The sequence below is a fragment of the Oncorhynchus nerka genome, linkage group LG2 (genome assembly GCF_034236695.1).
Source record: "Oncorhynchus nerka isolate Pitt River linkage group LG2, Oner_Uvic_2.0, whole genome shotgun sequence".
In the NCBI taxonomy this organism is placed as follows: domain Eukaryota; kingdom Metazoa; phylum Chordata; class Actinopteri; order Salmoniformes; family Salmonidae; genus Oncorhynchus; species Oncorhynchus nerka.
In genome coordinates, this window is record NC_088397.1 from 22,938,737 (window position 1) to 22,963,433 (window position 24,697).

A 24,697-nucleotide genomic window follows, 5' to 3' on the forward strand; every position below is an offset into this window, starting at 1 on the left:
CTGAGTACCAAACTATATTTATTGTTTACAGTAGTAAAAGACGCCAAACAATGTACAAATCAGTAGAGAAACCAAAACTAACTAATACCATATGACAAAACATGTGGGTAAAGAACTTAACTGCCCCCCCCCCCCCTATGCCCCTAGTAGACGTAGCCCCTAACCACAGATCTAGGATCAGAAAACCGGAACCCCCAAAACATTAACCATTCCGGGGATGCAAATTATCTGACCCTGTATCAGTGTTTAAGGATGACTTCTCCTTCCCACTTAAACCCCCACCCAAAAACCAAAAGCAGAGTCACTGACAGGGTTGCTATAAGAACTGACCACTGAAAAAAAAAAAAAAATCCCATATGGAATCAGGGAATATTCCCTTTTGACTGCCCTATAAAAAACTAGGGGTTGCATCTCAACAGTACAAGTAGCTTCCTTGTGACAATGGGTCTCCTCTCCTTCATTCTTGTAAAACTGACAAAGTGGTAAAGAACTGGACAGGTGAAAGCTTATTCCATGGTCAGCATCCACCTTAGCCTGAATGTTCACATCGGTGCCAAATGAAGGAGGCAACACAAGACTTGAGATGTACCCTTGGTTTTCACCCTCGAAAAAAAACTTGGGCGCCCCCCATGTCAATCGATTGGGAGGGTCCAGAAGCCACCCCTAACCCCTAGGCCTTTTGTAGATTTGAGGTGTTGGATAAATACAAAACACTACACAAGTGGCTTAGGTGTAGGGAGTTGTTTCTAGATCAAAACCCATGATTCTTAGCATTGGAAAGACCCAGAAGCTGTCCAAGACTGTTGAAGAGATCAATGTTGACTAAGACAGACATTTGAGGGGAGCACCCCCACCCAAAACTGCGCCAGACATCTTTTAAAATAAGAACAAGGAAACAGACGATGGGGAAGCCTCAAAGTAGAAGTTGCCCCTTACCACAGATCTAGGATCAGCTCATTGCGTCCTAAACTTAACCTCATCCAATATGGGGTAAACTAATAACTGACCTTAAATCAGTGTTTAGGGGGCAAGTTCATCCCACTCCCCTCAGGACAAAACCGAGACAGACATATTTAAAAAACAACAATGGAACACAGAAGCTGAAGAGGAGCAGTGGGCGTGGTTTGGATATGTCAATAACTGTAACGGGAGGGGATTAGCAGAGGCCGCCTGTCTGCTGTTGGAAAACATCTATGGTGTCTTCATCCTCCATCTCCAGCTAAAGAGAGAGAATTAACATGTGTGAGATGGTAGGAGAGAGGGATCTAGTAAAGAGTGATTCCATGAGGGGGGAGATTCTGTGAGTGGGAAGTTCTGTGAGAAAGTAATCAAGTTAATTGAGAGCAGGTGTGCTTTAGTTGAGACAAGATAATGGCATCAGAGAAGCTGTGCTTTAGAGTGATTAAGAATGAGATAAGAGAATAGAGTGAGTAGAGGGTGTTTAGAGAGAGCTGCCAGTTGTCTGTGCAGTGTACCTGTGAAGGTGTGTCCGTCTCGTTGATTGGCTGTCCGTCAAACCTGAACCTGATCTGCCTTATCGAGAGCCCCTGCAGGAGAGAGAGGACACATTAGAAATACATGGGACAGATATTCCTATAGTATTAGGAATCAGGTCAGCTCTATTGACAATATTTCTATGAGCAATGTTCAGTGTGCCCCTGCTCCAGTCTTCGCCATTGAGGCGGCAGGTAGGAGGGCAAGGTGTCTGATTGGCGACTGTGCTGACCTGACGTTCGCAGTAGGCCTTCATCAGTTTGCTGAGCGGAGTGTGCCTCTTGATTTTGAACTGAACCACAGAGCCGTCCTGACCGGCTACCTTTAAGTTAATGTGGTCGTTCTCAGTCTTCACGCCCTCCTGAAACACAACCAAACAGCAATGAAAGGATTAACAATGTAGTTTTTCAGTCTTCAATGCTTTGGTTTTGGAGACCCAAACAATTGAAGAGTTGTACAACCACTGTTAGGCCTCCTCATACGTCTCTGGTAAGATCTGGACATGGGGTAGGTAGTGTTCTTGCCCAGTGAATTAGGGTTGCTTGTGGGTGGTACTGGGTCTGGGGAATGCGCGGAACCTGTAGGCTGTGACTGAGGCAGCCAGCTATAGACCCAGGCGTTATCCACAGCAAAATCCACGTTCAGCTTGTCCTAGTGCCTCAAATCGAAAACAAATTATATCCAAACACTATCAATCAGTGGTTAGGAACCATTTCGTACAGACCACTTATGATCTAGCTAGCTTTACCTGGTCTTACCGGCGCCTGGCCAACGCCATGCGTGTTTACTGGCCTAAAAGATAAACAGTACAATAACTAGGTTATTTAGCCATTTCAATAAGTGGATGCCGACGAATGCATCTAAATCACTCGAATACGGCTTCCAAATGGTGTCACATTTTGTGCCGCTTGCCTTGCGGCGTTTAGCTAGCTAGCTGCTAGCGTGGTATGGCTTCCACAAAGAAAAACCCGCAAACGGTATCGGTGTATTCAACTTCGAAATGTAAGTGTTAGTTGTTACAACAATTCTATTATCTGGTCGAAATATTTCGTATAACATCTCTAATAGTTTTTATATCTGATAAACTTAAATATCGTATCCGGAGGTAGCACTCCATTCATTTAACTACGAAACAAACAGTGCGCCGATTCAGACAAACGTGCAAACCGGGCCATTTTTTATTGCATATTTCAGGCGCTATTTGACATTAGACTGTTCTAATCACCTTATATACCCACCACATGCTGATAGCCGACTAGCCTTACCTTTGGTTTCTCCTCCGACATTTTGATGGGTTTTCTTTAAAGGATTTGCTGGTTAAAATGCAATTTTGGCTGTGTTTTCGTTTGCACCTCTTTAAGCTATATGCTCTTCTCCTCCGCAAACACGGGAACGCGCTTTGGTCTCCCGTTCCGCAGACACTGATTGGCTTTCGTGAAAACACGTGACATATTCTCTCGGGGACGGGGATGCGTAATTCAGCCAAATACTCGGCCACGCGACATTAAGAACCCGCCAAAGGCAGGGCCGAGTGTGGCCCTTGGTTAAGCTCAAATAAATACACACATTACACTCAGATCAAATTGTATTTGTCACATGCTTCGTAAACAACAGGTGTAGACTACCATACTTACAAGTCCTTAACCAACAGTGCAGTTCAATAAGAATTAAGAAAATATTTACCTAATAAACTAAAGTAAACAAATTAAAAGTAACACAAAAAAGAACAATAACTGGGCTATATACAGGGCGGTACCGAGTCAACGTGCGGGGGTACAGGTTAGTCGAGGTCATTTGTACATGTTGGTAGGGGTGAAGTGACTATGCATAGATAATAAACAGCGAGTAGCAGCAGGGTAAAAACAAATGGAGGGAGGGAGTGTCAATGTAAATAGTCCGGTGGCCATTTGATTAATTGTTCAGCAGTCTTGCGGCTTGGAGGTAGAAGCTGTTACTTTTAGTCCTACACTTGGCGTTCTGGTACAGCTTGCCGTGCGGTATCAGAGAAAACATGACTTGGGTGACTGGAGTCTCTGACCATTTTTTAACATGGCTATGTACAGGGAGTACCAGAATAATGTTGTAAAATACAAATTATATCAAGCCAAATCTTCCATCTTCATCACAATGGATAGAGAAATGGGGTGTATTCATTACAGAAGCAAACTGAGAGTGGGGGGTTATGGCTTTTGATGACCAGTCGGGGGCGCTCCAACTCAACATGTAATTTCTCTCTTAAGGGAGAAAGGGAAGGATTGGACTGGGTAGGGATCGAGGCCTGGGTTTACATTCCAGAAAAATATTCTCTCTGTGGCTCTGGTCATAGAAAATGCTTGAATAAAGAGTATACGTATCCTTGATAAAAAATAGTATATTGAGATTAAGAATTAAGGTTTGAGTCAGAACTGCAGGAATTCCTGTTTATTCACATCTCTACTATTGTTGAGGTTACGATCACTGGTCTGATATGGTTGTTGTAGGTTTCTCACTATGAGGTAGAGGTTATTGTAGGAGCTAGGAGTTGATAAGATCCAGAGACAAGTCATACATAGTGGAAAGTTTTATTTGAGTAAAAATAGATTTGTTCAATCAACAGACAAAGGGTAGTTTATTACACAACTAGACATTAATAAAACGTTGATTCATTTGTCCTGACAATATTCTAACTGAAGTAGCTGGTGTCTAATGAGAAAGCTGTCACCGGTAGAAAAATATTACTTAGATCTGACATTTGTCATTTTACAAGGTGTGTACATTCTATATGGTAGGGTACATTTCTATCTGCAATTCTGAGCATTCAACTCTTCTGAATAGCCTCCTATTTAAAGCTGCAATATGTAACTTTTTGGGCGACCTGACCAAATTCACATAGAAATGTGAGTTATAGATCTGTGACTCTTTGAAAGCAAGTTTAAGAAGCAGATCTATGCTTACCGTATGGAAAATATATTTCACAGCTGTTTAGATGGTACAATGACTCTCTTGCTTGTTTTGTCGCAAACTGAAATAAGGTGAACTATTAATATTTTAGCAAGCAGGAAATGCCGGAAGGATTTCTGCATAGTGCTTCATTAAGTACAATTCTGGTTAAAATGAGAAAAACAATACATCTATACAAGTTTATTGTTTGATGGAGTACAGGTGTGCGTGCACTGGACACATTTCTGATAGTTCACCATCAGATAAATATACATAGAAAAAGGTCAACATAGATAAGGTCAACTTTCCTGGAGTGCATCTTCTCATTCAAGTAGAGCATAGGCAAGATCTCCTACAACCAAGTAGTAACCCTCAAGTACCATCATCATTATGAGTTTATAATACAGTAGTAGTCACAGAAGGTATATAAGGTACATTTAAGGCTACTACACCTGTGCACTGCCCTCACATAGTCTGCACTGCAAGACATGTTCTGCACTGCACCACTCACCAAGCAGCGCAGAACTTGTTCTAGCTAAGTATTCGGAGAAGACTTTGTTCATTACATTCAACACAATGTTTAATGACCTGTGTTACATGGGAAGATAATGTTGTATATCAGGCTGTCCCAAAACTTTGATCTAAGGCCAGTTTCATGTATTCCCCTCAAAACGGTTAAAGATATTGAACGGGATTTTAAGAACTTACAAAATCGTAACATATTGTACAAATTGGAATTCGTTACATCATACGAATTGCAGGAAATATATATATTTTTTGCAGGACATAACATACGAAATAAGTGAAAACTAAGCACAATTTTTGGTGACTCGTTTTGACTTGTGAGCGCTACTTTCAAAACTACGGTCTGAAATGATACAAATCCTTTAAAAACGCCTCTAAGACTTTTATGATTAATGCTTTGGGGGGGGGCTGAGCATAGAACAGGCAATAAGGTTAACAGTCCGGGGGGGGGGTCAGAAGTAAAGAGAAGGAAGGCAGTTGATAGTAGTGTCCAAATATCAGCTCAGGAGAATTTGGAGTACGGGTTGGACCCACTGAGACCTGGAAGAAAGAGAGCGAGAGAACGAGATAGCAGGAGTTCGAGATCATCTTTCATTTTAAATTCCATCAGAGTAGTGATGGTGCTTTTCCACAGACAGGAATGGGGAAACATGACAGGAGTGGTGTTTGTGTGCGTGTATCTCAAGTCGTACCATATTTCGTTCTGATTTCCTCATGCCTCATCTTCATCTCTGCCTTTCTGTTAACACAAAGACAACCAGCTGGTTAGACACACACTTCGTATTTTAAGAGCACTGCACAACCTTTCAGACCAGCCAGGTAGGTAAAAAGTCATGAGTAGAGCACAAACCGGTTTGGGCGGTTAGCTTAGCTGTGACGTATGTAAAGGTTTGTTCCAGTAATGCTTTTGTGTCACTCTGGCTGTAACTGATATGAAACTAACAAAAGAAACTTGGGGCATTGTTCTGATCGCAGTCACATTGTCAGAGACACACTAAGGTCAAATACAGCACACACAGGGCCTGGCTGGGTAACGTTTACCATATCTCCCTGAGGAATTTGTTGTAGGCCAGCTGAACACACACACACACACATGTAAATACTGACACTTAGAATAACAAAACACTTTCTTTAATTGTACATTTCTTCACATACATAGACAATACGCAGGTGTTCGTGTGCCATGATGAAATCTTACCTCTCTTCCTGTTTTCCCTTCATCTTATTGGTCCGTCTCTCCATCTTGGCATCGAACCTCGTAGACCTGACACACACACACACACACACACATTAGGGCGGATAAGTACTTATACATGTGCCTGGAGGTCATTCCATGGGGTAGGTCAGTGCGTGTATGTGTGTGTGTGTGAAGAATTACACACTTTAGTTGACCACGGCAAAGCAAACACAAGCTACACAGTTGAGGCCAAATATATAGGCACCCTTGCACTAAATTGTTCCCTATTTCATTTAAAATAAATAGAAATTTAAAAAACATTGATATTGGATTTTCGACATTGCAGAGACAATTTAATTTTTGTAAACCTAAGTTGAGAATTTTTATTAAGAAAATAAAGACAAATGGCAGCTCCTAAATTGGCTCCCTGGAGCTAGTACATGGTTGGACAGCCTTTGGCCAAGATAACTGCAGACAAACGCTTCTTGAAGCAATCAATGAGTTTGCTGTAACTTTCTACTGGCATTTGGCCCACTTTTCAGCAGCAAATTGTTCCAATACTTAAATGTTTGAGGGGGTTCCCTCCAACTACTAATCTCGCCATTGGTTTTGGATGTGATTCAGTTCTGGACTCTTGTCTGACATGTGGGAGATTTGATCATGCTGTGGGGTTGCTTTGCTGCGTCTGGTCCCGGTGGCCTTGAACGTGTGCAAGGCATCATGAAATCAGCAGATTATCAGGTGTTTTGTTCAACCCAGTGTCCAAAAACTGGGTCTACACTGAATGTTGTGTATCTTCCAGCAGGACAACAATCCCAAACATGAAAAAACACCCAGGAATGGTTCAAGAAGAGATGCTGGAATGTTCCGGAGTGGCCAGCCAAGAGTCCAGATTTGAATCACATCCAAAACCTACGGAGAGATCTGAAAACATCAGTTGAGGGGGGGTAACCCTCAAACATAGAAGATTTAGAGCAGTTTGCTGCTGAACAGTGGGTTACATCATTGATGGCTACCAGACGTGTTTGTCTGCAGTTACCTTGGACAAAGGCTGTGCAACCAAGTATTAGAGCTCCGGAGTGCCAATCATTTAGTCCATGCCATTTGCCTTCATTTTCTAAATTAAAGTTTACAAAAATACAATCGGTTCTGCAATGTTGAAAATCTAATAAGGTGTGAAGACCAGATGTTTTTATTTGTTACTTATTTTAGAAGGGGACACACACACATACATCATGTTTTAGTTGTATTGTTTATTATTTTGTTGTTGTATTGTTTGTATATCTTTCTATTTAAAATTTGTGTTACTGTTTTTGTCTATCACTGTTTCGTTACTTGTCATGTTTTGTGGACCTCAGGAAGAAACGCTTCTGCTTTGGCAAAAGCTAATGGGGATCTGAATAAACAAATAAGAAATAGTGACTTATCTAAGAAAAGTGCATGGGTGCCAGTAGATTTAGCTGAACCTGGATATAAATACACTCAAGCAAGTCAATGATAAAAATAAAAAATATATATCATCCCAAACCGAGATGTGTTTTGGAAACAGACGACACAAATCAACGACGTGTGAGTGTGTGTGTTATAAGCACTATACCCGATGTGTTCACACTTGCAGCAGCAGAAGAGGCAGACCAGGAAGGCGATGATAATGACTCCACCCACCACTGCCATGGCGATGATCAATGACTGGAAGTTCACTGACACACACACAATCAACATTAGTTCCTACTCCAGCAGAAGTGTGTGTGTGTGTGTTTCTTACCCCAGCAGCGTCCCCAGCGTGCATCGTTGAGGGGGCAGAGGGCGTGCGGGGGGAGGATGGTTTTGACTGGGTACGTGATACACATCTTAGTTTTCTGACACCACAGGCACTGTGACACAAACACACACAGGTCAAACTTAACGCAAATATATGTGGACTATGAATGAGTAGGGGTGGGTAGGGGTTTCAGGATTGGCAGGGATAGAGTTCACAATGCCAAGGATGGAGGGATGCAGAGAGAAAAATGAGGGCAGAGAGGTGTGTAATTCACTTTGTCCCCCAACCTGTCTGACAGGTGTGGAGGGTGGAGCTGATATGCTGATTCATGTGCAACAGAAAACATTTGTGACCCTGTTATTCCCATGAGCAAGAGGTATAGCGAAGTAAACTGGACCAGAACACATGTGACCCTGTTAGACCAATGAGCAGGAGGTATAGTGATGGAATCAGGACCAGGAAACCGAAAGTGTGCCTGACTCATGTGCCAGACTAATCCCAGACTCACCGTCACAATCTTTAGACATTCCTCACAGCTTGTTCCATTCTTAGTCTCACACACTGAGAGAGGGAGGGAGGGAAAACATGTTGATTGAGGGAAAAAATACATTAGATCAGTAGTTCATAACACACAAAACAACTGCAGTTAGAGGCAGTAATAAAGCCTTCTCATCTGCAGCAAGACCCGGCCTACTGTAGATATTTCCATTTGTTGTTTGACTGTATGACTCCACATAATTGTTTGTGTACATTCTGTTAGTTCTATGGCTCCAGATAAGAAGTGGAAGCCTGGTAGTCTGGTTTCTATGGGGCTAAAAGGCTGAAGGATTCTTCCAAGACAGGGAACAGGTGTCTCTTTAGACACTTTGACTGGTTTCACCCAAACACTTAACAGTTAAAAGGGCCAGCCAGTCACGATTATAGCTACTGAAATGTGTCTGAGAAGGAACTGAAAACACTCCAACGTTCCTGCTAAAAGGTTTCAGTTACACAAGCATTTAGCAGAAAGCAAGAGCCAACTCCCTAACAGTGAATAGGCCAAATATGTTACCAATATGTACCAAGCCACTTGAAATTAATGAGCCATTATCTGAATATAATAATCTACATGTTAAGGTTGATGAAAGTATAAATTACATCATTATAAAAGGAACTGAAAACAAGCATTGTCATTTTGTGTTTTACCTAAAGGCAAAGTCACTGTGAAATATGCTACAACGTGAAATTCTGGTTTGAGGGTACTCCACTACCAGCTGTATTTTCGGTGATTAATGTCATAGACTAACTAGAGCAAACATAATCAACTATAATATGTTGTCATATACATCAAAATAATCTATAAACGACAATAAATCAATGGTTAACAAAAACAACAAAAGAAGTGTCACTGACTCACCTATCTTAGGTGCGGCAGTTTGCGCGAACACAGCACTTACACCGAGGAGTAGCAGAACAGCAGGTAGGCCTACCAAACTCCTTAAATCCATCATTTATTGAAACTTTAAAATCCAAACGCTGACAGTAAAATATCCCGTCGTGTATGGTGCTACTCTTGAGTTGAAAAAGTTGTCTTATTTCAGTAACAACAGGGAGAAATTGAGCCAACCCGTTTGAAGAAAAGAAACCCTTGAAGTGCTGTTGAGGCAAAAAGGTCTGTCCTCCTTCCTCCCTGAGCGCGCCCAACCAATGACAGGTGGAATTAGGGCGACCACGTGTCCCAGATTGCTGGACAGTCCCCAATGTTGTCCGTTTGTCTGATGTCCCGTATTTTACCAACAAATTAAAACACCACTCATTTACCAACAAAGTTAGATTTGTTGCGTATTTCAGTCAGACTTCCTATTCATTTGATGATAACTGACATTTCGAACTGTCTGCCAGAAACATGTATTCATGTAGGCTGCACTGGCCCGCAAAAACATTCCGTTGTCCCGCATTTGTGTATTTTAAATATGGACCATTATGTGGTCACCCAAGCGGAAATATAACAATCAGGTCAGCAGTGTGCGCGTGCGTGCGTGTATAGAAGAAAATACTGGACAATTTCCGATAATTTATTAAAGCATAAGTTTGTAAAGCCAGTTACAAATAAAAAAAGAACAACAACTATTTTCTATCTCTTTCTCGATTTTCTCTCAAAACAATCACAATGTTTCAATATATAATGATACTAATTCATATAAACCATGACAGATTACAGGCAGGGCCTGCTCTGGCCGCCTGCGGCTGGAAAAGGACCCCGGTATAGAGGTTGCTCATAGACACAGATCTAGGATCAGCTTACCCTTACCATTTGGGTGTGAAATGCAAAACTGACCTTAGATCACAGGAGGTTGGTGGCACCTTAATTGGGGAGGACGGGCATGTGGTAATGGAGCAAAATCAATGGAATGGTATCAAATACATCAAAGACATGGTTTCCATGTGTTTGATGCCATTCCTTTTGCTCAGTTCCAGCCATTATTATGAGCTTTCTTCCCCTCAGCAGCTTCCACTGCCTTAGATCAGTGTCAAGAGGCAACTTCGTCTTACTCTGTGTACTAGCAGTGTGAGAGGCAGGGCCATAGAAAGAGAATACCTAGATAGGACACAGTTCCCGAATTTGATTGGATTTGATGATAATTGACATTCCAACCTGTCTGCCAAAAACATGTATTCATGTAGGCTACACTGGCCCGCAAAAACAGGGTTTTTCAGTCATTCCAAATGGTCCAGTGGAACACAGGATGTAATGTTGTTCTGAGTTGGAATGTCCTTTCCAGTAATTCTGATTCTATAGACTGGTTCTCCAGTGGGCTTAGGCCCACAAGCAGTGACGACACACAGTCAGAAACAAACACAAACACAATTCCCATGTTCCCAGAATTCTCATATTCCAACTATTCCTATTTCCAAGATGCAGACCTCCTCAATGTGTGAACTTCTCTTCTTTAACATAATTCCATACTGTAACCATATCCCCTCCCTCCCTCTGCAATAATTCTAACAAATAAATACCCCATCCTCCACCCTCTCCCTCCCTTCCTCCATTCCCAAACTCTTCCCCATTTAAAATCACAATCACAACACCATTCTCTTATAAAGGTTACCCAGATACATAATACTGTTATTTGTCAACAACACACTTTCTTTCTTTTCTTCATATGGTTCTCTTCTTCCCCCCGGTGGGGTAGTTAGTCAGTCACTTGCATTATGACACAGATACACACGCTCAAGTTAGCATTCCAAACACAGCACTGCAGGAGGGGAGACACTGGGAACGCACAGTACACGAGTCACATGACTTAAAACCGGTTCTATTCACACATGAACTGGAGAACGGTCACATAGCGTAGAAGCAGAATGGGTAGAGAAGACAAGACTAGATTCTTCGTGTTTTAAAAAAAAGTACCCACCGATATGGAAACGTGAGCCAGACGGATGATACGGAGGCTACATTTCACTAGAGCACAGAGAAACGCATGCAGGCAACCATCCCAAACCGCCCTACCAATATGGCCGCCGCGACTGAACTCTACCCATTCTACATCAAGAAGTGAAACCCCTCTATATATCTGTGATTTAGTCAGATGGCACTGCTAGTGAATAAGGGTGCGTTGGCATATTAGACATACAGCAGTAAATATCTCTGTTCCTTCGCATTTAGTTTACACATACAATAAATGAATCAAATGGCATTTATAATGATATTTATATACATACAGTACAGTGACCACCAAAATCTATGTAGGGTTCCTATGAGGTGCGATATACAAGAACGCTAAGTGTTTGATTAGTGTATGTGTGTATGTGTAGGTTGGACATGAATATGTTATATATGTGATGTTCAGAGTAGACATATTACAGGAGACAGCTCTCTCAATCTCCCTTGGTTGATCTTGTAGTCGACTTTTGTCACTCTTTAGCATCATTCTCTCCTCCAGACCTCTCCACACCCACGGAGCCTCCCCCCAGACTGAGCCAAACAGCTACCCATTTACATTTACATTTAAGTCATTTAGCAGACGCTCTTATCCAGAGCGACTTACAAATTGGTGCATTCACCTTATGACATCCAGTGGAACAGCCACTTTACAATAGTGCATCTAAATCTTTTAAGGGGGGTGAGAAGGATTACTTTATCCTATCCTAGGTATTCCTTAAAGAGATGTAAGAAAACCAAATGGTCTATTTAAAAAAAAAAAAAAAAAAAGAAAGCTACGGTGAAATTCAAACTCCAAATGCTTTTCAATTAGGAAAATTTGAAAACTGGAGTTGGAATTTGGTTTACGTTCTGAATCGACTGAACCCCAACCCTGATAGTGTACAATCCTACCTGTATGCTCTGTGCTATAGGATGTGGTCCGTGTGTATTATAGACAGTATATACAGTGACTAGTGAAAGTCCACAAAAACATTGCACAGCCTTCACATTTCGCTGCCTTAAAATGAAATATTTTATTATTTATAATTATTATAAAAAATTTTTTTTACAGATCTACAAAGTAAAAGAAAGTTAGAACTTCAAATTAATTAAAAATACAATTGTCTATGTCTTCACCCCCCCCCAGAGTTTATTTTACATTTACATTTAAGTCATTTAGCAGACGCTCTTATCCAGAGCGACTTACAAATTGGACTGGGAGGAAGCACCCCTTGGCAGACACCATAGCTGTGAAACACCCCGAAGATTCCACCAACTCTACACAACTCCTAGGGTAACGTACATCCATTGTTTCCAAACAGAATTTCTGAGCTTGAGCAATTTTGACAAAAACAATGGATATATGTTACCCCAAGAGTTGTGCAAAGTTGGTAGAATCCTCAAAATGACTCACGGCTATAATGTCTGCCAAAGGGTGCTTCCTCCCAGCACAAACTCTGGGGGGGTGAAGACATAGACAATCAATGGATCCTCATTTTGTATTTCTTAGTCATTTAGAAAATGTTCTTTAACTTTGAAAATGTGGAGCAGGTTGTGTAGATCAGTCGGGGAATGTTTTAATGTAATCTCTTTTTCAGATGACATTTTAAGGCAGCAAAAATGTGAAGACTGTGCAAGAGGTGCGTAGTCTTTCACGAGCGACTGTAATCCTACAGTACCTGTATTGAAAGAGCCTCTGAGTCAGGATGATCCCGGGGAGAAGGCCCTGGGTGGGCCTCCAGTCCTGGTTCTCTTGAGGGGGTTTGTGTGAGGTCACTTCCTTTGACCATATGTCATGTCACTTCCTTTGACACAGGAAGTAAGTACTGTGCAGTCTGATGAAGAAGGAACCTGATTTTCCATTTGACCCCGAGATGAAAATACAAAACACAGTGAGTCCTTTATCTCAGTCACCACGGACGACAGCAGATGAACGAGAGAGTGAGTGAGAGAAAGAGAGAGGAAAGGAAGCAAGCAAGCAACAGAGAATAAATTAACACGTAACTGTAAAGAGAGGCGAAATGGGACACAGACAGAGAAAAAGAGAGTTTCATCAAATGGGGGAGAGAGGGTAAGAGACAGAGGAAGGAAGATAGAAATAGTAACAGGCTTCATTTGATCTCTCCTAGCTGGCAGTGTGTTGGGACTGCGACGGGGCGTGTGTTATCGGGGTGGAGAAGGGGGCGACGGAGCTTTGCGGGTGGTATGGTTTGACTGGGCTATTGTGCTTGTCGTTGGTATGGGTTTGGTCCAGAGAGAACAGAGAGAGAGGGATGACAGGAGAGAGAGAGAGAGATTAGAGATTGATATAAAAGGAGTAATAAGAGATATTTAGATGAAGTAAGGTTGAGTTAGAATGTGCTGGACCTGCTGTCTGTAAGACAGTGACATGCAGGGTAACTGGGGGTTGGTGGTGCTGGAGTTGTCCTCCCCAAAATGGGTCATTTTCATTGCTCATTGTTAACGAACAGATATTTAACCCAATCCACCCAATTCCCATGTCTAGAATAGTTATCTGCAGTGTCCATCCCCTTTTCGCTTTGTGAAATCGGATGTCATTTTAGATCCCTCGCTGTCCGCTGTTTTGTGGTTTCCCCTCTCCAAGATCAGCTGACTCCACCAAAAAAACAACTGTCCGACCAATCCGTGGATTGTATCCACTTCCTGCCTCACTCTGATAGGCCTGTGCTGTTGAATAGAGGGCCCTGATTGGCTGCTGGTTGATCACCTGACGAAGGCGCTGGCGACGCTGGAGACAGACATGATGCTGCAGCGTTTCTTCACCATCATGTTGATGTAGGCTTTCATGATCTTAGCAATCTCCATCACCTGAGAGAGAGAGAGAGAGGAGAGAGAAAGAGAGAGAGGGGGAGGGAGAGGGATGGAGACAGAGGGAGAGAGAGAGAGAGCGAGAGGGAGGGAGGGAGAGAGGGAGAGAGAGTTAGATTACATCAGTGTTTGTGTTTGTGCAGTGTGCAGTATATTCCTGATTTATTCTTCCATTGTGTACGGTTGTTTTTGTTGTGACTGTCTGATACATGCGTGTGTGTATGTGTGTAAGTGTGTGTGTGTGTTTACCAATGGAGTGTGGAAGAACAAGTCGTTGCTGTCGACAGTGATCTGGTAGGTGCAGGGTTGTGGAGCTCCAAAGAAGGTGATCTGCTCATACTGGAACGTCTGCAGAGGTTTGGGTTCCCCTCTCTTATACACAGACAGGTTGTCAGCACTCACACCCAGCCACAGGTCATGGGGAAAACCTCCTTCCTTACACTGCAGGGGAGAGAGAGGGAGGAGAAGCGGACAGAGGAGGAGAGGGAGGGGAGGATGAGATAGAAGTAAAACACAAAGGTCCACACACAAAACACACACAAACACACACACACCTCCACGTCGAACAGTGTAGAGCCATATCCGGGCCACTCTTTGACGATGGACATGTATTTGAGCAGAGCCTGGTGCTGGGGGAGTCCCTGTAACTTGGTCCATTTATCCAGAACATGGGCTCTGGTGGCCGATGTCTCCTCCTTCACCCACATCTCTACCTGCTGCCCCTCTTCCTCCTGGACAGGATTACAAATATATTTATCAATCAATCAATGAATTATTCAATCAATGAATTAACCAACAAATCAATCAATCCTAAACCCAATCAGAGGCGACAGGGTAAGATATCACTGTCTGGAATATGCGATGCCCCAGTCAATAGAGGATAATGTGTGATTTACGAGAGACGCCATCTCTAGGACATATTGACAACTACAGCTAAGAAAAATCAAATCAAATCAAATCAAATGTATTTGTCACATACACATGGTTAGCAGATGTTAATGCGAGTGTAGCGAAATGCTTGTGCTTCTAGTTCCGACAATGCAGTAATAACCAACGAGTAATCTAACCTAACAATTCCAAAACTACTACCTTATACACACAAGTGTAAAGGGATAAATAATATGTACATAAAGATATATGAATGAGTGATGGTACAGAACGGCATAGACAAGATGCAGTAGATGGTATCGAGTACAGTATATACATATGAGATGAGTAATGTAGGGTATGTAAACATTATATAAAGTGGCATAGTTTAAAGTGGCTAGTGATACATGTATTACATAAAGATGGCAAGATGCATTAAATGATATAGAGTACAGTATATACATATGAGATGAGTAATGTAGGGTATGTAAACATTATATTAAGTAGCATTGTTTAAAAATATAGCAATGGTGATATCAGCATATGCATGTGTGTATGTTTTATGCAAATGCATTGTGTGTTTGTGTGTGTGCCCATCGCCACCTTCTGTTTCTTCAGCGAGCCCGTCTTGAAGCTGCGCCTCAGACTTCCATCCAGGAAGCTGGGGGTTCTCCTTCTATCCTGCCCGTCCCCCTTGACACTTCCCACCTGCCCTCCTCCTCCCTCTCCTCCTGCCGCGCCTCCCTGTTTGGTGGAGTGGAAGATGCGCGTGCGGAGGCGCCCCATTGGGTAAACACTACCGAGGCTCCACCCAGCGCGGCTGGCCCCGTCTCCATGGAGATACTGTAGCCGTAAAGCGGCTAGCTGCTGCAAAGTTTCCTCTGGGGCCGGGAAGTGACCACTGATCAGAGACTCATGGGCCTGAAGGGAAGAGGGGGTGTCGAAAGGGGGGAGAGAGGGAGAGACATTTATTGAAATTGAGTGAGACGGAGTAGGACAAGGAGTGTGTGTGTATGTGTGTGTGTGTGTGTTTGTGTGTGTGTCTGTGTGTACTCACCTGCTCAAACATGAAGGCAAATTCCACCCCCTCCTTAGGCATGCTCTCCATGTCGAGGAAACAGTAAAGTTTAAAATAGAGTCTCCACTGTCCTTCCTCCTCAACCTCCTCAGTCCCTGACAGCCTGGAATACACACAGATAGGGTTAGCAATACACACACACACACGCGCTCACACACACACACACACACGCACACGCACACACACACGCGCTCACACACACACACACACACGCACACACACACACACGCACACGCTCACACACACACACACACACACGCTCACACACACACACGCTCACATACACACACGCTCACACACACACACACACGCTCACACACACACACTCACACACACACACACACGCACGCACGCACACACACACACACACGTTACGTACCTCTCAAACTTGGCGAGGACGTCAGCCACTATGACCCTGCTCTCCAGAGCTCGGTCCGTCACCTTGTTGTGCTCAAACAGAGAGAACAGATTCCTACTGTCCTCCATGGCCAGGCCGCGGATCAACTTCTCCACCACCTACACACACACACACACACACACAGTGTGAAAAAGCCCAGCAGCGTTGCAGTTCTTGACACAAACCGCTGTGCCTGGCACCTACTACCATACCCTGTTCAAAGGCATGTCTTGCCCATTCACCCTCTGAATGGCACTCATACACAATCCATGTCTCAATTGTCTTAAGGCTTAAAAATCCTTCCTTAACATGTCTCCTCCCCTTCATCTACACTGACTGAAGTGGATTTAACAAGTGACATCAATAAGGGATCATAGCTTTCACCTTGATTCACCTGGTCAGTCAATGTCAAGGAAAGAGCAGGTGTTCTTAATGTTTTGTACAGTCAGTGTATGTCTGGCAGTATATGTGTGTGTGTGTGTGTGTGTGTGTGTGTGTGTGTGTGTGTGTACCTCTCCAGCGGTGGTGTGTGAATTGATGGAGATCTTGCAGGAGCCTCCTCCATGGCAGTAGACTGTAGTTGTCATCTCCTGCCTCACCAGTAGGGCCACGATCTCCTCCTGAGACGGAATAAAGTCCCTGGTCTTGGTCTTCTTCAGAGACTCATTGATAAAAGCAGAATAACGCTCAATCTCTGTGTTGGGGAAATGCTCTCGCACCCTGGGAGAACACACACAGAGACAGTCATGATACACACACACATAACACACACACACTAATAAAAATCTCTACACCTGTGATGGGTTCTGACTTCTAAAGTTGAAATATCCTTGTTCATGGTACTGAGGGAGAATGCAGAATGTTTTCTGTCAGAACATGTTATTGTTAGACATCAGGTATCCTATGGAAAGGAGAAGGGCCACAGTTTCAGTTGTTGGGTTGTAATTTGAAAGACTCGATACACCGGAAGTGAACGGTGGGGTCAGTGAAAGGTTGGATATGAGCCAAGGGCTTGGAATGTTACTAAGTAAGGGAAAATGCAATCACACAGCTGCGGTCACTGTAAGGGTGGATAGCTGTGGATTAGGGAGGAATGTGGGCTGAGGTCAGATCAGGTCACATTTTAGGGAGAAGGAACAGTTTATTACCCACATCACCTAACTTCCTGCCAAGCAACAAAGAAGTCATGTTTAGAGAAGAGGAGGAGACTTCACCTAAAGTGGGGTATATATACTTGTGCTGGTGAGAACATGTCTTTGTCTGTTCAGCTGTTTGACCCATTAGGTGAATAAACTTGGTTTGAGCTTTTCCAAGTCGTCTGTTAGGTTCTAAATAAACCCAGTTAAAACTAACACCTGGGGGACACACACACACCCACCCACGCACAACACACACACACACCCACCCACGCACAACACACACACACACACACACACACACACACACACCCACAACACACACACCCACCCACGCACAACACACACACACACCCACCCAAGCACAACACATACACACACAACACACACACACCCACAGACCACACACAAAACACACACACAACACACACACACCCACCCACACACAACACACACACACACACAACACACACACACCTTTTGAGGTGGAAGCGCAGGTATCTGAGGATGGTCCGGCTTGGGAGGAAGGTACAGCTCATACAGGTGAGGAGGTGCCAATGAGCCCGCTGATTGGGCTGATTGGGCTGAGGCACGTGATTGGTCTGCTTGATCACCTGACAGTATACCTGGAGAGAGCGGAAAGACAGTGTATGTGTAACCGCGCGTGTGTGTGTGTGTGTGTGTGTGTGTGTGTGTGTGTGTGTGTGTGTGTGTGTGGCTGTATGTGCACCCGTATACACTCTTAGAAAAGAGGGTCCCAAAAGCGTTCTTCAGCTGTCCCCATAAGATAACCCTTTTTGGTTCCAGGTAGAACCATTTTGGGTTCCATGTGGAAAGGGTTCTACCTGGAACCAAAAAGGGTTCTTCAAAGGGTTCTATTATGGGGACACCTGAAGAACTCTTTTTAGGTTCTAGATAGCACCTTTTTTTCTAAGAGTGTATGTGCCCATGTGTGTGTACCTCGTCTCGGAGAGGTCTCAGGTCCTGACAGGTCTGCAGTACCCCCCGAATGATAGGAACAGGGTCTGCCAGAGTCTCCATCTCCTGAAGAGAGTTAAACACTCGGATAGCTTCATCCTGAAGACTGGCATAGCCCTGCTGTCTCTGGACTGGAAGGGAGAGGAGGGGTGGGGAGGGGGGGGGGTGGGAGAGGGGAGGGAGGGGGAGGAGAGGAAGAGATGGAGGGGGAGATGGTGGAGAGGAAAGGGGGGAGGAGGGGGAGAGAAGGAAAGAAAAGTTCTCATCAAATCCATTCATGTTCACATCAGTGACAGTATCAGGAGGATTACCAGGAAGTGACAGTACCAGGTTTATGATGCAGGCTGTATTGTGACGGTCCACTCTACTTACTGACTTCTCCGTAGGGTAGTGGCAGTAGGGGGGAGTGTAGAGGGTGCTGAGTGTATCTGAGGATGGGATTCCTCCTGTAGGTCTGCTCCACTGCCTCAGGGTTCAGACTGCTGTCCTTGATATCTCTGATGAGCTGTAGTGTCGGTGTTTCTATGGGTGTCTTGCTGTCTATCACTGCCTGTATGGCTGCTATCCATCTCAGAGCTTCATTCAGCATCTTGGTGTAGAGGCGATACGAGTGCTTCCTACCGTGCACTACGATGTTCCAGTACCCTACAAAAGACAACAAGGGCATCAGTATAGACCCTATATAGATCCCCTACATCCTCCATTTCTTCCCTCTGACTCGCTCCTCCCTTCTCGTCCTCTCCTTTCACTCCTTCCCTCGCTCACCTGTCTCTCTGTGCACTCGTTCCTCAGGTTGAAAGACAGAGCAGAGGGAGTTGAGGACGAGGGTTCCCATCTTGGAGGAGTTTCGCTCAGAGCTCTTGTAGTAATCCAGGGAGTTATGGGTTAACACGAACCAGCGCTTCTTCAGCTTCAGAACATTACTCTTAGTTCCTGTCTTCATCTCCTTCTGGAGCCAACCTTGGGGTAGGAGGGAGAGAGAGAGGAGAGAGAGAGAGAGAGAAAGGAGAATGATACAGAGAGAGGGAGAGAGAGAGAAAGGAGAATGATACAGAGAGAGGGAGAGAGAGAGAGAGAGAGAGAGAGAGAGAGAAAGGAGAATGATACAGAGAGAGGGAGAGGAGAGAGAGGAGAGAGAGAGAGAGAAGATAGAGAGAGAGAGCGATAGAGAGGGAGAGAGAGAGCGAGAGAGAGAGCGAGAGAGAGGGAGAGAGGGAGATAGGAGAGAGAGATAGAGGGAGAGAGAGGGGAGAGAGAGGGAGAGAGACAGAGAGAGATAGAGAAAGGGGGAGATAGGAGAGAGAGAGAGGGAGAGAGGGAGATAGGAGAGAGAGATAGAGGGAGAGAGAGGGGAGAGAGAGGGAGAGAGACAGAGAGAGATAGAGAAAGGGGGAGATAGGAGAGAGAGAGAGAGAGAGAGAGAGGAGAGAGGGAGGGAGAGACAATAGCTGTGTGGTTGAGTTGTGGGTGTGTAATGAGTAACATTTCCTGAAGACTAACACGTTGCACAGACCTATGTTCCAACTCAGTCAGACACACACGTGTGTGTCTCTGTGTGTGTCTCTGTTTGTGTCTTTGTGTGTGTCTCTGTGTGTGTCTCTGTGTGTGTCTCTGTGTGTGTCTCTGTGTGTGTCTCTGTGTGTGTGTTTCTCTATGTGTGTCTCTGTGTGTTTCTCTATGTGTGTCTCTGTGTGTGTCTCTATGTGTTTCTCTATGTGTTTCTCTATGTGTGTCTCTGTGTGTGTCTCTATGTGTTTCTCTGTGTGTGTCTCTGTGTGTGTCTCTATGTGTTTCTCTATGTGTGTCTCTATGTGTTTCTCTGTGTGTGTCTCTGTGTGTGTCTCTGTGTGTATCTCTATGTGTTTCTCTATGTGTGTGTCTCTATGTGTGTGTCTCTATGTGTGTCTCTGTGTGTGTCTCTATGTGTGTCTCTATGTGTGTCTCTGTGTGTGTCTCTGTGTGTGTCTCTGTGTGTGTCTCTGTGTGTGTCTCTGTGTGTGTCTCTATGTGTTTCTCTATGTGTGTGTCTCTATGTGTGTCTCTATGTGTGTCTCTATGTGTTTCTCTATGTGTGTGTCTCTATGTGTGTCTCTATGTGTTTCTCTCTATGTGTGTCTCTATGTGTGTCTCTATGTGTTTCTCTATGTGTGTCTCTATGTGTGTGTCTCTATGTGTGTCTCTATGTGTGTCTCTGTGTGTGTCTCTATGTGTGTGTCTCTATGTGTGTCTCTGTGTGTGTCTCTATGTGTGTCTCTATGTGTGTGTCTCTATGTGTGTGTCTCTGTGTGTGTCTCTATGTGTGTCTCTGTGTGTGTCTCCATGTGTGTCTCTATGTGTGTCTCTATGTGTGTCTCTATGTGTGTCTCTGTGTGTGTCTCTATGTGTGTGTGTGTGTTACCCACCCCTAACCAGGAACTCCTGTCCGTCTATCTTGGCGTCTCCTTTAGGTTTCTGCAGCAGGCTGATCCAGTGGTGCATCTCCTCTGGAGTGTCAGTGTTACAGTGGATCACACGGTTCGCTGTGATGATCACAAAGGAGTTGGGCCTGGACACACGCACGCGCACACACACACACACACGCACGCACGCACACGCTCACACACACACACACACACACACGCTCACACACACACACACACACACACACACACACACACACACACACACACACACACACACACACACACACACACACACACACAAAGGTTAGGTACCGATACATAACACACATCTAATTTACTATCCCAAACCATGTCAACCACAGTAACTAGTTCATACCTGTCTGGGTTGTCAGAGGCACAGACTGAGTCAATCAGCCCCACGTCCAGAGTTCCCTATAACATGACATGACGCACTCTGTTATTATGGCACAGTGTGTGTATAACATGTGGGTAATTATAACATGTGTATAACATGGTTAGAAGCTGTGCAGACTCTGACCACAGCGTTCTTGGGGTTGGCCTGTTCATGAGACATGTCCATCAGCTGCTCGGGAGTATACACATGGACCTTACTGAGGACGTTATACCACGCACTAGAGAGAGAGAGGGGGGGGGATAGAGAGGGGAGAGAGAGGAGGGTGGAAAGAGAGAGCGGAGAGAGGGGAGAGAGAGAGGAGGGTAGAAAGAGAGAGCGGGAGAGAGGGAGAGAGAGAGGAGGGTAGAAAGAGAGAGGGGAGAGAGAGTGGAGGGTAGAAAGAGAGAGCGGGAGAGAGGGGGAGAGAGAGAGGAGGGTAGAAAGAGAGAGGGGGAGAGAGAGTGGAGTGTAGAAAGAGAGAGCGGGAGAGAGGGGAGAGAGAGAGGAGGGTAGAAAGAGAGAGGGGAGAGAGAGAGGAGGGTAGAAAGAGAGAGCGGGAGAGAGGGGAGAGAGAGAGGAGGGTAGAAAGAGAGAGGGGGAGAGAGAGTGGAGGGTAGAAAGAGAGAGCGGGAGAGAGGGGAGAGAGAGAGGAGGGTAGAAAGAGAGAGGGAGAGAGAGAGAGGAGGGTAGAAAGAGAGAGCGGGAGAGAGGGGAGAGAGACAGGAGGGTAGAAAGAGAGAGGGGAGAGAGAGTGGAGGGTAGAAAGAGAGAGCGGGAGAGAGGGGGAGAGAGAGAGGAGGGTAGAAAGAGAGAGGGGGAGAGAGTGGAGGGTAGAAAGAGAGAGCGGGAGAGAGGGGAGAGAGAGAGGAGGGTAGAAAGATAGAGGGGGAGAGAGAGAGGAGGGTAGAAAGAGAGAGCGGGAGAGAGGGGAGAGAGAGAGGAGGGTAGAAAGAGAGAGGGGAGAGAGAGGGAGGGTAGAAAGAGAGAGCGGGAGAGAGGGGAGAGAGAGAGGAGGGTAGAAAGAGAGAGCGGGAGAGAGGGGAGAGAGAGGAGGGTAGAAAGAGAGAGCGGGAGAGAGGGGAGAGAGAGAGGAGGGTAGAAAGAGAGAGGGGGAGAGAGAGAGGAGGGTAGAAAGAGAGAGCGGGAGAGAGGGGAGAGAGAGAGGAGGGTAGAAAGAGAGAGGGGGAGAGAGAGTGGAGGGTAGAAAGAGAGAGCGGGAGAGAGGGGAGAGAGAGAGGAGGGTAGAAAGAGAGAGGGGGAGAGAGAGAGGAGGGTAGAAAGAGAGAGGGAGAGAGAGAGGAGGGTAGAAAGAGAGAGCGGGAGAGAGGGAGAGAGAGGAGGGAAAGAGAGGGGGAGAGAGAGAGGAGGGTAGAAAGAGAGAGCGGGAGAGAGGGGAGAGAGAGAGAGAGGGTAGAAAGAGAGAGGGGAGAGAGAGTGGAGGGTAGCGGGAGAGAGGGGAGAGAGAGAGGAGGGTAGAAAGAGAGAGCGGGAGAGAGGGAGAGAGAGAGGAGGGTAGAAAGAGAGAGCGGGAGAGAGGGGAGAGAGAGAGGAGGGTAGAAAGAGAGAACGGGAGAGAGGGAGAGAGAGAGGAGGGTAGAAAGAGAGAGGGGGAGAGAGAGGGGGAGAGAGAGAGGAGGATAGAAAGAGAGAGGGGAGAGAGAGAGGAGGGTAGAAAGAGAGAGTGGTAGAGAGAGGAGGGTAGAAAGAGAGAGGGGAGAGAGAGGGGGAGAGAGACGAGGGTAGAAAGACAGAGCGGGAGAGAGAGAGAGAGGAGGGTAGAAAGAGAGAGGGGGAGAGAGAGAGAGGAGGGTAGAAAGAGAGAGCGGGAGAGAGGGGGAGAGAGAGGAGGGTAGAAAGAGAGAGGGGGAGAGAGAGAGCGGGAGAGAGAGGGGGAGAGAGAGGAGGGTAGAAAGAGAGAGGGGGAGAGAGGGGAGAGAGAGAGGAGGGTAGAAAGAGAGAGGGGAGAAAGAGAGACAGGAGAGAGAACAATTTCAGATGAAAATTGATATTACCGTTCTAGTCATTGGCATCATGTCTCTGTGAGGAACACCACAGGTGGATCTGAATCCTATGGTTCTAAGAGGTTGGATATTAGAACACTTTGGTGTCTCCATACCTGGCGTCTTCTGGCGACTCAGCAAATACCTGGTACGTCCTCTCATCTGTCACGATGTTCAACGCATTCTCCTTCTCATGGTTGTTCACGATCTCTCTGTGAGGAACAGAGAGAAAAGGAAATACGTTTTGCTTTGTCAATGAGTTGCATTATGGGTAGGGCTTAAGACTAGAGCATTGCATTGTGGGTATTAAGAGTCTTACTTGGCGGCGCGGATGTCGATGGTTCCCTTCAGTTTCTCCTCGCTGTCGTTGTCAAAATACATCAGTTTGTGTTCCCTCAGAACAAACCAACGCATCTTCCAGTTCCTGCAGGGGGAGGTAGGGTGTAGGGGTTAACACACACACACACACACACACACACACACACACACACGCGCGCGTGCACACGCACACATACACATAAGACAAACACTCTCCTCTAATACCCCTCTAAACAAACAGACACACACCCCAACCTGCGGGACAGAGTGGACAGTCCTCCTCCCTTCTTATGGAGCCAGCCAGACTTGAGGGACTCCTGTTTGGAGCGGAACCACATGAAGGTCTCATCCTTCAACACACACCACCGCCTGCGCCATGGAATCATCAGACCAGCTGAGAGGGAGACACACACACGTTCATTATGCCACTACAACCAGTTAATGGGATGGGAGAGAAACATGGGCTGTGTGTAAGTGTTGTGTATGCGTGTGTGTGTTTGAGTGTCTGTAGGTGTGTGTGTGTTTGTACTCACCCTTCATGTAGAGGTAGCTATGGAAGTACGGAGGTCCGTTCCCGTTGAGAAGAGTGACCCTGCCGTTGTGTACCTCCTCATCTGTGTCCAACAGCCCATCATGCTCATCATCACTCTCTATGTACTGGATAACACAGATATATACCTCAATATCTATCTATCTATCTATCTATCTATCTATCTATCTATCTATCTATCTATCTATCTATCTATCTATCTATCTATCTATCTGTCCGTCCGTCCGTCCGTCCGTCCGTCCGTGTGTGTCTGTCTATTATTTTACTTATAATTCACTGTATGACAATTCCAGTGTTCAGAAGTTTACATACACTAAGTTGACTGTGCCTTTAAACAGCTTGGAAAGTCCAGAAAATGATGTCATGGCTTCAGAAGCTTCTGCTAATTTACATCATTTGAGTCAATTGGAGGTGTACCTGTGGATGTATTTCAAGGCCTACCTTCAAACTCAGTGCCTCTTTGCTTGA

General features: G+C 45.1%; 3 protein-coding genes across 3 annotated transcripts in view; all 3 read right to left on the reverse strand.

Annotated features, from left to right (window-relative positions):
• LOC115126416 (small ubiquitin-related modifier 3) lies at positions 1 to 2,904 on the reverse strand. Its single transcript, XM_029656026.2, has 4 exons — positions 2,760 to 2,904; positions 1,727 to 1,855; positions 1,476 to 1,547; positions 1 to 1,219 (listed from the first exon to the last, which is right to left on the reverse strand). The coding sequence occupies exons 1-4, from the start codon at positions 2,778 to 2,780 to the stop codon at positions 1,157 to 1,159; spliced, it is 285 nt and encodes a 94-aa protein (XP_029511886.1). The 5' UTR covers positions 2,781 to 2,904; the 3' UTR covers positions 1 to 1,156.
• A 1,137-nt stretch (positions 2,905 to 4,041) lies between these two features.
• Positions 4,042 to 9,741, reverse strand: LOC115126415 (pituitary tumor-transforming gene 1 protein-interacting protein-like). Its single transcript, XM_029656025.2, has 7 exons — positions 9,274 to 9,741; positions 8,386 to 8,438; positions 7,881 to 7,989; positions 7,713 to 7,815; positions 6,137 to 6,202; positions 5,631 to 5,677; positions 4,042 to 5,478 (listed from the first exon to the last, which is right to left on the reverse strand). Exons 1-7 carry the CDS (start codon positions 9,365 to 9,367, stop codon positions 5,441 to 5,443), a joined length of 510 nt encoding a protein of 169 aa, XP_029511885.1. The 5' UTR covers positions 9,368 to 9,741; the 3' UTR covers positions 4,042 to 5,440.
• A 2,743-nt stretch (positions 9,742 to 12,484) lies between these two features.
• Positions 12,485 to 24,697, reverse strand: part of LOC115126418 (unconventional myosin-X-like) — a 29,826-nt gene continuing 17,613 nt past the window's right edge. The window contains exons 21-38 of the mRNA XM_065024734.1: positions 24,213 to 24,336; positions 23,935 to 24,073; positions 23,681 to 23,785; positions 23,478 to 23,573; positions 21,506 to 21,599; positions 21,344 to 21,399; positions 20,968 to 21,110; positions 19,331 to 19,525; positions 18,938 to 19,210; positions 18,548 to 18,696; positions 18,065 to 18,213; positions 16,964 to 17,171; positions 16,434 to 16,570; positions 16,034 to 16,157; positions 15,580 to 15,897; positions 14,664 to 14,840; positions 14,359 to 14,550; positions 12,485 to 14,109 (exon numbers count right to left, since the gene is read on the reverse strand). Of these exons, the coding sequence (XP_064880806.1) occupies positions 14,005 to 14,109; positions 14,359 to 14,550; positions 14,664 to 14,840; positions 15,580 to 15,897; positions 16,034 to 16,157; positions 16,434 to 16,570; positions 16,964 to 17,171; positions 18,065 to 18,213; positions 18,548 to 18,696; positions 18,938 to 19,210; positions 19,331 to 19,525; positions 20,968 to 21,110; positions 21,344 to 21,399; positions 21,506 to 21,599; positions 23,478 to 23,573; positions 23,681 to 23,785; positions 23,935 to 24,073; positions 24,213 to 24,336 (2,784 nt within the window). The 3' untranslated portion in view covers positions 12,485 to 14,004. The remainder of the gene's footprint in view (positions 14,110 to 14,358; positions 14,551 to 14,663; positions 14,841 to 15,579; positions 15,898 to 16,033; positions 16,158 to 16,433; positions 16,571 to 16,963; positions 17,172 to 18,064; positions 18,214 to 18,547; positions 18,697 to 18,937; positions 19,211 to 19,330; positions 19,526 to 20,967; positions 21,111 to 21,343; positions 21,400 to 21,505; positions 21,600 to 23,477; positions 23,574 to 23,680; positions 23,786 to 23,934; positions 24,074 to 24,212; positions 24,337 to 24,697) is intronic.